Source organism: Gopherus flavomarginatus, chromosome 10, assembly GCF_025201925.1.
Source record: "Gopherus flavomarginatus isolate rGopFla2 chromosome 10, rGopFla2.mat.asm, whole genome shotgun sequence".
Classification (NCBI taxonomy): domain Eukaryota; kingdom Metazoa; phylum Chordata; order Testudines; family Testudinidae; genus Gopherus; species Gopherus flavomarginatus.
This window is the reverse complement of record NC_066626.1, coordinates 54,719,417-54,732,408: the sequence shown is the minus strand read 5'-3', so window position 1 is coordinate 54,732,408 and position 12,992 is coordinate 54,719,417. Positions and strand designations below refer to the sequence as shown.

The 12,992-nt window shown below is 41.0% G+C and overlaps 1 protein-coding gene across 50 annotated transcripts in view; it reads right to left on the bottom strand.

The window, feature by feature from the left end:
- NEB (nebulin) overlaps positions 1–12,992 on the bottom strand; it is a 193,599-nt gene that overhangs the window by 108,733 nt on the left and 71,874 nt on the right. For 45 of the 50 annotated variants that reach the window (XM_050969087.1, XM_050969101.1, XM_050969094.1 and 42 more), the window contains 5 exons: positions 9,133–9,336; positions 7,932–8,036; positions 7,718–7,825; positions 5,887–6,198; positions 1,001–1,204 (listed from right to left, as the gene is read on the bottom strand). In XM_050969087.1, coding sequence (XP_050825044.1) covers positions 1,001–1,204; positions 5,887–6,198; positions 7,718–7,825; positions 7,932–8,036; positions 9,133–9,336 — 933 coding nt within the window. The remainder of the gene's footprint in view (positions 1–1,000; positions 1,205–5,886; positions 6,199–7,717; positions 7,826–7,931; positions 8,037–9,132; positions 9,337–12,992) is intronic. The other 5 variants (XM_050969118.1, XM_050969122.1, XM_050969124.1 and 2 more) reach the window with 5 other exon arrangements.

Below are 12,992 nucleotides of genomic sequence, written 5' to 3'. Positions count from 1 at the left end.
GTGATATTTTTCCTGCCATCCATCTCATACAGAGGCTAGGGACACCATTCTTTACCTATCCTGGCTAATAGCCACTAATGGACTTAACCACCATGAATTTATCCAGTTCTCTTTTAAACACTGTTATAGTCTGTTGCATAGTATCTTGCTTCTGAAGTCCACTCAGTGATTTTGGTGATATTTCTGAAGAACATACTACTAGACAGGTGAAATCCTGGCTCTCTTGAAGTCAAAGGGAATCTTGCAATTGACTTTGATGGGCCAAAATTTCACCCAGAATGACTAATGTAGTTTAAATCACAGTAAATTAAGCAAGTTCTAGACATCACCAAATGCAATTTTTCAATTATCTTTGACAATAAAGATGAACTATGAATGATTTAATATTTCATAATTTTCTGACAAATAATCTAAGTACCGGTAATTTTGGATGTGTATTTAAGTTTTACTAATATGGCAATTTACTACATCTGCCATTAGATCAGAGAGATCGGAGGTGACATTATGGGGATTATGTTTTGTGAAGAAAAAGAAATACAAATTAGCGAAGATATATTAAATCATGATACGGTTTTTGGGTAACAATTCACCTGAGATGCGTATGAATATCTTTCTTAGATATAACTGGCCACTTGCTTGCAGAATAATTGAAAAGGAAATACATCATTTAGCTCTTTACACTGAGGAATTATTTTATAACACCATAAATAACATGTAAAAACATACTACCAAATCCTGGTAAATTACTTTCAGATGCTTGTGATTTTATACATATACAGCTACAAAATATACCTTTAAAATATACTTTAGCTATGTGCTAGAAACTTAAAATACAAAAGTACTCAGTTATAATGGAAATAAACCCTTGACATTTAATTAAAAAAGACTGTAATATTGTAATGCAAATGTCTTTATTTTCCTTAGAAACCAAAAAGCAAATCATTAGAATCCAGAAAAATTATATCATTTTAATTCTAATTGCAAATAAGTAGAAAACTACCTGGTTCATAATCTCAGAATTCTGCTTTGCCAGAACCATTGGTAGAGAATCAAGCAGACTAGTAAATTTGATCGTGTCTGGGTGTTGCCGGTAGATATGGTCACTCAGGATGTGAGATGCTCTCTTATTCTTCTCATCATCCAGAGAGCCAACTGGGGACCAGCCAATGCCTCTCATCCACTGAAGATCTGACTTATATAAAAGCTGAAACAACAGATGAAGGTAAGACAGTTCACTATTTAGAGAACATGAATATTTTTTCTTCAAAGAAAAGCAGCACCACTTAAAGAGTCTCAATGTTTAATCAATATCAGATGATGACAGAGGTATTCATCTTGCAGCCCTGTCACAGGCTAGTTCAACACTGACACTCTGAAATCCAAGGTGGATTCTACATACTTCAGTTACTACACAAAAATCTTAATGCACCCCCTGGAAATTCTGTCTCAGGGTGGAGAGTCATCTATTTTGCATTTTGGGAATTAACAGCCATTTCTTTTCTTCCACGAAATGTCACCAGTAAATAGGCACTTCCTACCCCCTCAAGCTCTGGACATGTCACTTAAACAGACAAAATAGTAAATATTAAAAATATTAAATAGTAAAATATAGTAAATATTCATTTTAATATTTAATAGTAAATATTAAAAATAAAGACAATATTTACTATTAAAAATAGTAAAGATTGTCTTCCCTCACTCTGCTCTGTGGAGAGTTGAAATCCACTGCAGAAAAAGTAACTTAACTCCAAAGTGCACAAGAGAATATCCATACTTAGTAAGGCTGCAAACAGAAAGCTGCCTGTTGCTAATTGTGAGCTAATTAAGGCATCACTTCTATTGTCACTGTTCTGAAAATACCTACGATGTGTCAATTTCCTACAATCACCTTGGAAGACCTTTTGGATTTAATGTATGTGTTAGTGTGGGTCAGGATTGTATGTAACCTCTCTATAGGGGAGATGTGAGGAATGTCAGACCTGGGAATACAAAGGACTGTATTGAAAATGTGCCAGATGTGCAGCGACTTTCGGAACAATAGATGTTAAGTGGATTTCCGGTGGAGAGGTTAAGGCAAATTTTCCAACTTTAGTTATGCAACTTGAAGCTGCACCCTGAGGACTGGTGTGGGGGAATGGCGGTTGGTCTGTTGATTACCTGTTCTGGAGACTAGAGATCAAAGATCCAAGCTGCACAAAGAAACAGCTGAACTGCCCAGCCTGAGTTCCGATTATGGACATAATGTGGAGATTAATTTGTAACCCTGAAGAAAACCCAGTTGTGGGTTTTGAAGGACTGGCATCTACCAGACCCCTGAGCTGGCTTTAGGGGTTCACTATGGTAAGTGTTTAGCATACATAGATGTTCTTTTATTATTTTAATTTTGTTTTCTTTGTAATTCTCTTACTTCATGAGCAAATGTGCTTGCTTGGAAGGAGCTGTGTGGTAGCTTATAACTGTAGGCAATACACAGGTCAGAGCCCTTGGAGAGAAAACAAAGTGCAGGAGCTGGCCTTTTTAAGCAATCTGTCTTGTTGGGCATATAGGCATGTGGTAATGGTCCTCCTCCACACACACCCACATGGTATATCATTTGAACGTATACTGGGAGCTGTGGGCGGCCGTGCAAATATAAACAAACGATCTGGTGGCCCGCCAGCAGATTACTCTGATGGGCTGCTTGTGGCCCGCGGGCTGCAGGTTGCCCACCACTGCTATAGAGTCTTTTGGGGAAGTCCAAGACCAATATTACCATGGAGGGTAATGTATGGACTAAGCCATCTATGATGAGGGACCCCAAGCTGGAATTTTCCTGCCTGGGAACCAGTCTTGATCCTTTGATCTGGCAGTGAAAAGATCTATAAAAAGATTTGAAGGATCTCAGAGGAGAGACAACTTCTTCCTCTTCAGAGCCTGAAGAAGGCAACACTGGGTAGGGGGGAGCTGTTCCCACAGATGTTCTCAGTGGTCTAGATATGGAAGACACACAAGGGTCAGTAGAAGACACAGGTTAGAGTGGCCGAAAAGCTGATGCTGGCATAAATATTGTGTGTGTCATTGGTTCCAAATGCATCAGCAGAGCTGACTGCAACATCAGTTCTGGTTGCATTGTCAGTGCTGGCTGCATCATCGATTCCAAGCGAGATGTCAGTGCCAGGTGCATCAGCGAGGTCAACTGTGTAATCGGTGTCGGATGTGTAGTCATTATCAGTTGAGGAGATACTGAAACTAGCTGAAATAGAGGAGAGTCAGGCAGCAAAAAACAAAGAAGGTCCCTTGCTGCTAGGAAAGCCTGAAGAGTAGAAGGTACCTCAGCTGATTATATCCATGCAGATGGTGCCAGAGGATCCAGTGGAGCTGAAGAACACTGAGAAGGACCTAGCATGGGTGAATTCGTTGGTCTCCACAGCACCATTGAGCTGAAGGCAAGAGTGCTACCTCTGACATGACCAGTAAGCACTTTGATCTGTGAGGCTTTGAACCAGTACCACAGGACCTACCAGATGATTGTCTGGGAGAAGACCAAGACTTAGAGGACTTGTCAAAGTATGAATGTTTAGAATGCTTCGATCCACACAGAGAAGGGGAAGCAAGATGTTTGCTCCCAGACTTACGTCTGCAGTCAGAAGAAGCTGAAGGAGCACTCCAAGTTGATCCAGGGTCCCCTTGGTCACCACTGAGACTCTGCTCATGCAAAGGTTGCATCATTAAGACAACAGTTTCTCTGCTCCTTAGTGCAGGTAGGAAAGGAGGTACAAATAGGACATATGTCCCTCACACATCCCTCACCCACACAAATCAAACAACTCTTGTACCTATCCGTGACAGGGATAACAGTGCTGCATGTGGCACATTTGTTTAAAATCTGGGCTTTTTTTCCTCATAGTAAATCCTACAGGTACTAATAAAATTGTAGCTAAAATAACTACACTATTTTATACTATACTGCACTGTATTCTATAATTATAAAAGCTATATATAGAAAAGTATAAGCAAGATGACTGACCAAAGCTAAAGCTACAGGGAGATCCAATTTCTGCCACAGGTGGTGAGAAGGAATTGAGAAGGAGGCAGTGAACACACCCCTTGTATGCCCTCACCTGAAAGCACAAGGAGAACAGGGGCGCATGCAACGCCTAGAGATACTGCTGGCAAAAATCTCCAACTCAAGTGCACTACAGTGAAATATATAAATGTACTGTCACCTGAAGGAGAATGAGATGACTGGTGGACACCCCGTGCCTCCATGAAATTTTTTTCTAAACAAAGCATCTGACAAGCTATCACTTATAAAATTCCTCTCTGGAATACACTTGAGAGTCTAGAAGCACATCCAACACAAACACTCCTTCTTGCTAGAGGCTTTTCCAATAGTGAAGAAAACAGTCTATCATCAGCAGAGGTGTTGAGGAAACCCAAGGCTAGTATAGTTCTCAAGAGGAAACAGACACAAGGATGCTTCTGCATGTTGTATGTGCAAATATGGCTTTTGGGTACCTTGCTGTTCAATACATTCCAAAAATGGAACAAGTACATAACATGTGGCTTGAAAGAGGCAGCATTGCCAGCACAACTGACAAGTGTCACTTCATATCCATTCATGCAATCTGTGACACACTCATTCCTGACTTCTGCAACGTACTACCTGCTATACATGCATTAAGAGGCTTGGACTCTCTGTCGCTGCTATTTGGTATTTGGAAATATCCATGTTCAGTGTTGTCAAAACAAAGGGACCTTCCTGTTTCAGACTGAGACAGATTCTTGCCAGATTGAGACAGAACGATGGACAAGTCACAATTTCTGCAGCAAGGAGGTTGGTAGCAGTGTGATATGACCAGAGAAAGAAAGACAGAAAAGGACACCCACAGAGACTTGATCTGTTTGCACCTCAGTCTAGCCACTATGGGAGGAAAGTTTTGAAGAGCATGTCAAACTAAGATTTGGATGCCTTTGCATATAGGTAAACCAGATATTGGATCACCATTGCAACATGGATGGAAAAATGAGAATGATCAACTACTTCCTATATTGTTCAAGAATCCAGTGGCATCTGAGCTTCTACAAGACCTTATCTGTGCACATGCCAGTAGTGGTCACTGAACAATCAACTGTGTCTGTAATCAGAATAAACTTCCCTGCACAGAACTGTGTCCATGCCAAGGCAGTGAAACTATGGTAACCCACACACTCTCAACAGAGATCATACTAATGAACAAGAGGATAATAATGATGTTGAGTGGAAATGTCTCTAGCACTAGTACATTTCAATTACACCTGTAAAAATTATTGTTAAATTTTGTTTTACTGTTTAGGTTGTTGTTGTGAAGAAATCCAATTTTGTCTTGAAACAATGCATAGGGTCATAAAATAACAGAAAAAATGCAACTATTTCAAAACATTTCATTTTAACATGTTGATGGTGTCACTGTTTATTCTGTGGTAACAACACCACTTAACAGCTCCACATCATTCCTCACCTTAAAGTAAACATAAAAGTATTTCAAATGATGTATGATGTGCATGGGGTAGAGATGATAACTTAAGTCGACCAAGCTGGTGGTGTCTGCCACATGCCTAATATCACAGTGTAGGCAGAAAGGCCCAGTCAGGAAAGACTGAGATGCAGATTTCTGGCCAAGAGAGGTGATGGCTGGGAGCCAGAAGCCTAAAGTGGCTGCCCCCTTGCTGGACCATGGAGGGGGAATACACATGCAATTGACCTGAAACTGTGACAACCCACCAATCTAGTATGCAGCAGTAAAGGTCCTTGGAGGATAAAAGAATTCAGAAATGCAGCCCTTAAATATGTTTTGTGACAAGGCAGCAAAGACATATTTAATAAAACACCTCAGTTTTCACAAAGCTAGTAAAAGTCGGACTTACATCACTTTGAAGATCATAAGTTTTCCTGGCATGTACAACATCGTTCTGGTCTGGCAGACATGTCCACTGGTGCAGAGGATGTCTATAATCAACTTCACTAACCAGTTCCTGACATTTCTTGGCAAGTACAATTCCCAGCATATCCGCGGGAGTATTATGCTTGGTCTTCCATTTCTCAAAATCTTTCTTGTATTCCCTGTCACTCTGGATCTTGGCTACGTGCATAGACCACACCATCTTAGGATCATCCTGGATGTTGCGGGCTCCCACATGGTGGCCAAGCTGTTTGCGATACCCTTCTTTGTATTTGTACTGTAGGTTAAAAAAAAGTTCAATTAGTTTCAGGGGGATTTTTAAAGAAAATAATCTATAATCCCACAGCAGTTCCCTGGAGGACTTCATCATCACCCATGAAAGAGCTGCCAATCAATATCCCTGGCAGGCTGTGGCACCAGGATGGACTACAGACTGGCCCATTGGGCTCCTCGGCCTCCATAGGTGGTAGGAGGTCCTGCCACTGTGTCAAGGTGGGACTCGATGGTCAGGAAATGAAGGGAGTAGAGCATGAGCGGATATAGCTGTTTCCTAGGTGCATTTTGGAAACAGACCGTTGGCAGGTTTTGCAGCCAGCTTGGGTGGTGTAGAGGGGGCAGCCAGGGGGCTTGCAGGGTAGGGACCCTATGGTGAAGTCCAGAGGGTGAGGTGTGGGCAGGGAGTACCCTACCATAGGACCCACTTGAGGAAAGCTGAGAGGTAAGTCTGCCCTCACCTCTCGGAGAATGCACCAGGGGACATGCAGGGTGGACAGCCCCATGCACCGGCCGAGTGCCAGGGGATCCATCCCATCCCCCAGTCCTGGTGGCACCTGCCAGAACCAACCTCCGGTATACTAAGGGGGACTCTGCCACATGCACACTGAGCTGGGGGTTGTCTATCAGGGGTTCCATGAGGAGATCTTTTCCCTCAGAGGCCACCAGGGAACTGGTCACAGAGATCAGCTTCCAGGTCTGCAGGAGGTCCTGGTAGAAAACCAGCAGCTCAGAGAGGTCTCATGGAAGATTCACTGGATGGAGGTAAAAAGCTGCTTGTTGTAATGGAGCCCTTGGAGCCAATAGGAAAAGACGTGTGCCAGTGCACTTCACGCCAAACTACTTGCACCATAAAGGAGTTTCTGCAGAGTCTGAAGGTGGAGTACATAGATTTGACTGAAGAGGCAGAGCAGACCCTGTCTGCCCTCCTCCAGGGGAAGACTCAGAACCTCCCAGTGTGGCCCCAGCCAGAAGAACTCCAGAATTAGCTTCTGGAGGCAGATCAGGATACCTGGGGGTGAGCTCAGGCTGCTGAGCCAGTGCCAGTGCATGAACAGGACCAGCTGGTTAGCCACCAGTGCCCTCCCCCAGAGGGAAAGGCATCAGAGCAGCCCCATCCAGCTCCGCATCCTCTCAGCCACCCAGCCCTCCAAATCATGCCAGATTACACGGCAACAAAGAGATTAATTCACTTAAAACACTGAGTAGAAATTATCATCAAATAAGAAATAGTAGTTAGACTCAAAAGTGGAAAAGATGACTTCATTTGCCATTCCCCTCAAGCCATCAAACAGAGATCCTCAAATAGACAACAGACACCAGGAATGTAATCTTGCCACAGATAAAAGTAAGAACAGGCCTACAGGAACAATACAAAAGATTTTATTCCAGGTGTACTCCTATTGATTGTTCAGAAAGAGTTTTGCTTGATACACAATTGTGTTGATGGAGCATGCCTCCAACTGCTCACTGTGAACTTGAGACCTCTGAAAGTGTGAGGAGAAGGGTCTGAGTTTACTTACCTCACTTGCAATATCTCGGGAGGCTTTAGCTGTCCTGATTGGAATGGCATCTACCCGTAGGTCATAGCCTTTCTTCTTGTCCTCTTCCATTGCAAGTCTGTACAGTTTCTTAAATCATAACAAATATTCATTACATTTCAGAAATAATGCACTTTATTGTCATCTAAATAGTCTCACATGCTGCCTTTCAATTTTTAAGCAAGGCATCACCTACCTCACTGTAATTCAATTTGTTCTGCTGCGCCAATACAATATCAGGGGTATCTGGCATCACATGGATACTAGTTTTATCTTTATTCCAAGCTGCTGTATATGAGCGCTGAAAAGCAAACAGCAAATATAATAAGATGTTCTAAACCATGAAGACCTAAGTCATTAACAGAGTAAGATATAATTCTGACTGAATAAGTGTAATCAAGATCATAAATCCTAAAAATTTCATGCAGTTCAGAACAACTATAACTAAAACTAAAATAACAACAGAAGTTTTCTCTGCACTGACCTGAAGACCCACTGCAAATTACTGAATTTTACTAATTAACAAATAAAGGTCACTAGACCTTCACTTATGGTTAGTATCCTGTTCCACAAGTCCACTCTGTGATTTCAGTGAGAGTTTTTAGTGATATTCTACTTGACATTGTTGAAATCAATGAGAACTTTGCCCTTGACTTCAATGAGACAAGATTCTCAGGATGATTAATCTAGTTTAAATCACAGTAAATAAAGCAAGCATTATACATTACCAAATGCATTTTTCCATTTGACAATGATAGTTCAGCTTCGATTATTTAATACTTCATAATTTACTGACTAATAACCTGTTAGGTATTTTGGAAATATAAGTAAGACTTTTTAATATGCCAATTCACTATAAACTTTCATTAAATCAGAGAGACAGGAGGTACTTTTGTGATGATAAAGAAACGCAAATTAGCAAAGTTCTATTGAATTTTGAAACTTGCTGGGTAACAATTCACCTGATATTTTTATAAATATGTTTGCTAGGAATAACTGGCCAGTTGTCTGCCCAATCATGACAAATACGTATATAGTTGCACCCCCACTTAAAAACAAAATATATAGTTTAGCTCTTTACATTATTTTATGTTGTTGCAAAATAATTAACATGTAAATACATAAAGCCAATCTCTTATTAAACCACTTTTCAATGTTTCTGAACTTAAACATAAGCAATTATTAAATATATTTTTAAAATATTCTTTACTATGTGCTAGAAACTCAAACTACAAAACAAAAGTACTCAGTTATAGTGAAAATAAATCCCTGACATTCTATGAATAGACTGTAGTATTGTAATGTAAACTTCCTTGTTTTCCTTTAAAAACGAACACTTCAGCATTAAGAAGAACTATACTGTTTTAATTTTAATTGCAAATAAATAGAAAACTCACCTGGTTCATAATTTCAGAATTGTGTTTTGCCAAAACCATTGGTAGAGAATCAAGCAGGCTATTAAATTTGATCGTGTCTGGGTGTTGCCGGTAGGTATGGTCACTCAGGATGTGGGTTGCTCTCTTATTCTTCTCGTCATCCAGAGAACCAATTGGGGACCAGCCAATGCCCCTCATCCACTGAAGATCTGATTTATATAAAAGCTGAAATAACAGAGGAAGACAAGACAGTTTGTTATTTTATTTAGACAACATGAATATTTTTTCTTCAAAGAAAAGCAGCACCACTTAAAGAGAGCCTCAGTGTTTAATCAATATCTAATGACGACATAAGTATTCACTTTGTAGTCCTCTGATATGGCTAATTCTACAGTGATGGACTCTCTGAAACCCAAGGTAGATTCTGCCTACTTCAGTTAGTCCACAAAAATCTTACTTCAGCCCCTGGAAGTTCTGTCTCAGTGATGGTGGAGATTCATCTTCAACTGGCATGGAGATAACCTACACACTCAGCATGCATTTTGAGAATTAACAGACATTTCTTTTCTTCTGACAAATGTCATAGATGAAGAGGCACTTCCTCCTACCTCCTCAAGCTCTGGACATGTCACTTATACAGCCAAAATAGTAAATATTCACAGACATGAAACTCAGATTGTCTTGCCCTCACTCTGCTCTATGGAGAGTTGAAATCCACTGCAGAAAATGTAATTAAACTCCAAAGTGCACAAGAGAAGTTCCATATTTAGTAAGGATGCAAACAGCAGGCTGCCTCTTGTGAATTCTGAGCTAATTAAGGCATCACTTCTATTGTCACTGTTCTGAAAATACCCATGATGTGTCAATTTCCTACAATCACTTTGGAAGACCTTTTTGTATTTAATTCATATATTAGTGTGGGTTGGGACTGTATGTAACCTCTCTAAGGGGGAGATGTGAGGAATGTCAGACCTGGGAATTGAAAGGACTCTACTGGAAGTGTGCCAGACATGCAGTGACTTTTGGGACAATAGGTGTTAAGTGGATTTCCTGTGGAGAGATTAATGCAAATTTTCCAATTCTGGTTATGCAAAAACCCAGTCTTGGAAGCCACACCCTCAGGAGAGAGTCTTGGTCTGTTGATTACCTGTTCCAGAGACTGGAGACCAAAGGTCCAAGATGTACAAAGAAACAGCTGAACTGTCCAGGTGTAGATTAATTTGCAACCTCTGGGGAAAATCCAATGGGATTTGAAGGACTGGCACCTTCCTGAGCCAGGGGATGCTGTTAGTGGGCAACCTGCACTAAACTATTTAGCATGCACATACATTCTTTATTGTTTTAATATGTTTTCTTTGTATTTGTCAGAGCCTACAGGTCTCAGACTTGGGTCTGTAAGGTTTATAGGAACAGTCATGCGCCAACCCTCGATCTGGCAGCCTGCTGATGCTTGCTTACCTACCTGGGAACCATGAAACCCAGCCTAGTTTGAGGATCCACCCCCGCAATCCAATTGGCAGAGTCCTGGATCAGCTGACTGGCCCGCTCATCTACTTAAACTAGTAGCATGAACAGGAAACTGTCTGAACTGGGCTCCACCCTGGTTTGGACAGGGTGCCTTGTGCTTCCTGCATCCCACATTTGATATCCTGACATCTGGACCAGCCGTGATTTCTGGCATCTGATTCATGTTCTGACCTCCTGCTACTGATCTCCTGGTATCCTGACACAGCTGACTCCTGTCTTGTGGACTCTGGCTCTGACTACAAGGTCTAACCACCCACAACCCAGTGGTGACAGTAATGCTGTTTCTTTATGAAAAAAATATTCTTGCTTAGATGGAGCTGTATGGTAATTTATAGCTGCAGGCAAAAAACACTGATCATAGAACTTGGAGAGAAAAGAAAGCGCAGGAGCTGGCCTTTGCAAGCAATCTGTCTTGCTGGGCATGTGGCAATGGTCCACCCTACACACACCCACATCGTATATCATTTGAAAGTATATTTTAAGTATGTTCGGATGATGTGGAGCTGTCAAGTGGTGTCATAAGCCTGTAGCCAAGGTGAAACAACAATAACCAAAATCAGTAAGTATCACATTTTGCACAGTTCTAGAAACACTGCAGCCTGACTAGGACCACGTTTTTATGGATTGATTTAAATACTTTAATGTGGTGCTTGTTGGTCAAAGCTACCAAATGATAATGTATTAAAACATTTTTGTATTGGTTTTGCACAGACAAGTATTTTTTTAAAGAAATGGTGAAGATGTGTAATATGTGACCAAAATGGCAAATATCAATATTTTGCAACACACTAACATGAAATGTTTTCACACTGCATATACTTAATTGTCAAAGCATCTCACAAGTGATTATAATAGTTTCATACATTTCCAACTGAAATTGGCTGACCAGATCAGTTGCACACAGAAGACTGTGCATCAGTAGCAGAAGATTTTATGCCCATAGTTTGTACTGGATAAAGGATAGATATAAATGTACATGAATTCCCAGTTCCTTCTCCATTTGTAAGCTTTTGTACGTACAGTGTAGCATCTAGTCTGCCTGGTAGAAGCTTTTCATGTGTAACTGTCTATGTATGTAGTACTAGCCTTTGAAATAGCCTAGAAAATAACTTTTTAATTCAGTGACACTTACACACAGGTTAGTATTAGTGTTAGAGATGACAATACACACATTCATATTAGGAATGTGGAAAAGCTATTACAGAAAGAAGTGTTCTAGCAAGAAGTAGTGAAGACAAAGTCCACTAACACATCCTTGCCTCTGCACTGAAGAGGGATGAAGGGCATGTTACAGCTCTTACCAAACATCTTCAACAATATGACAAATCCATTTGACCATGAATCACATCCAGATGTGCTTATCAACATATCTAATGAATTGCTTGTAACATCAAATGTACAAGAGTCTCTGCTGAAAAGAGCACATGTTGGCAAAGAACAAATGGAGAGATCTGGGGGAAATGCTCTTGATTCTGTAGCCACATATAGCTTTTGCAGCCCAGTCAGGAAATCTGGCATTAAAAAATTTGCTGACATGGTGTAGATGACCAAATTTAAGCCTGGCAAGGGAGGGACAACTGCAGCAGCTATCAGTCCAAAAATTGTTTTCCAGAATCTTGTCCTCAGCAAGATACAGAGAAGACATTTCAAGGACAACTGATCTTAGTCACCCAACAGGATCTGTGCCTATGTCCTTCTACCATGTTGATGGAACAATGAGAAGAACAGACAAAGCTAAATCGGGGCCACAGCTGGAAACTCAAGCTACAAGAACCATGAGTTAAGACTGTGCAACAAGGAAACCGCAGCATACATCAGAGATGCCATGGCTGCCATACAAATGATAGCTGGAGACAAATGCCACATAGCTGATATATTGGCTTCTAAGAATATGAGCAGGTCCTAAATGGATTTGACACAGCTAATTCTGTAACTGAAGTCTTTGCAGATATGATAACAGTAACGTGTCAAAACTGCAAAAAGACTGTGTTGGACAGGATCGAAGGCTGGATGCAAGAGAAAAAATTGGTAAGTCACCTTGCAGTAACTGTTATTCGAGATGTGTTGTGCACATATATGCTCCACAGTAGGTATATATGCTCCCAGTGCACTCGAGTCAAAGACTTTTACCAGCAGTACCACAAGGCCATGCGTGTGACCATGTTCTCGTGTGCACTGCCTCCCTCTCTGTTCCTTCACACTCCTATAAGCAATGACCCAAGTAGCAGGGAAGGCAGGAGGGCTGTGCAATATCTATGTGCACAACACATCTCAAAAAACAACAGTTACCGCAAGGTGAATAAATGCTTTTTCTCCTTCGAGTGATTGGACACATATACATTCCAGGTAGGTGA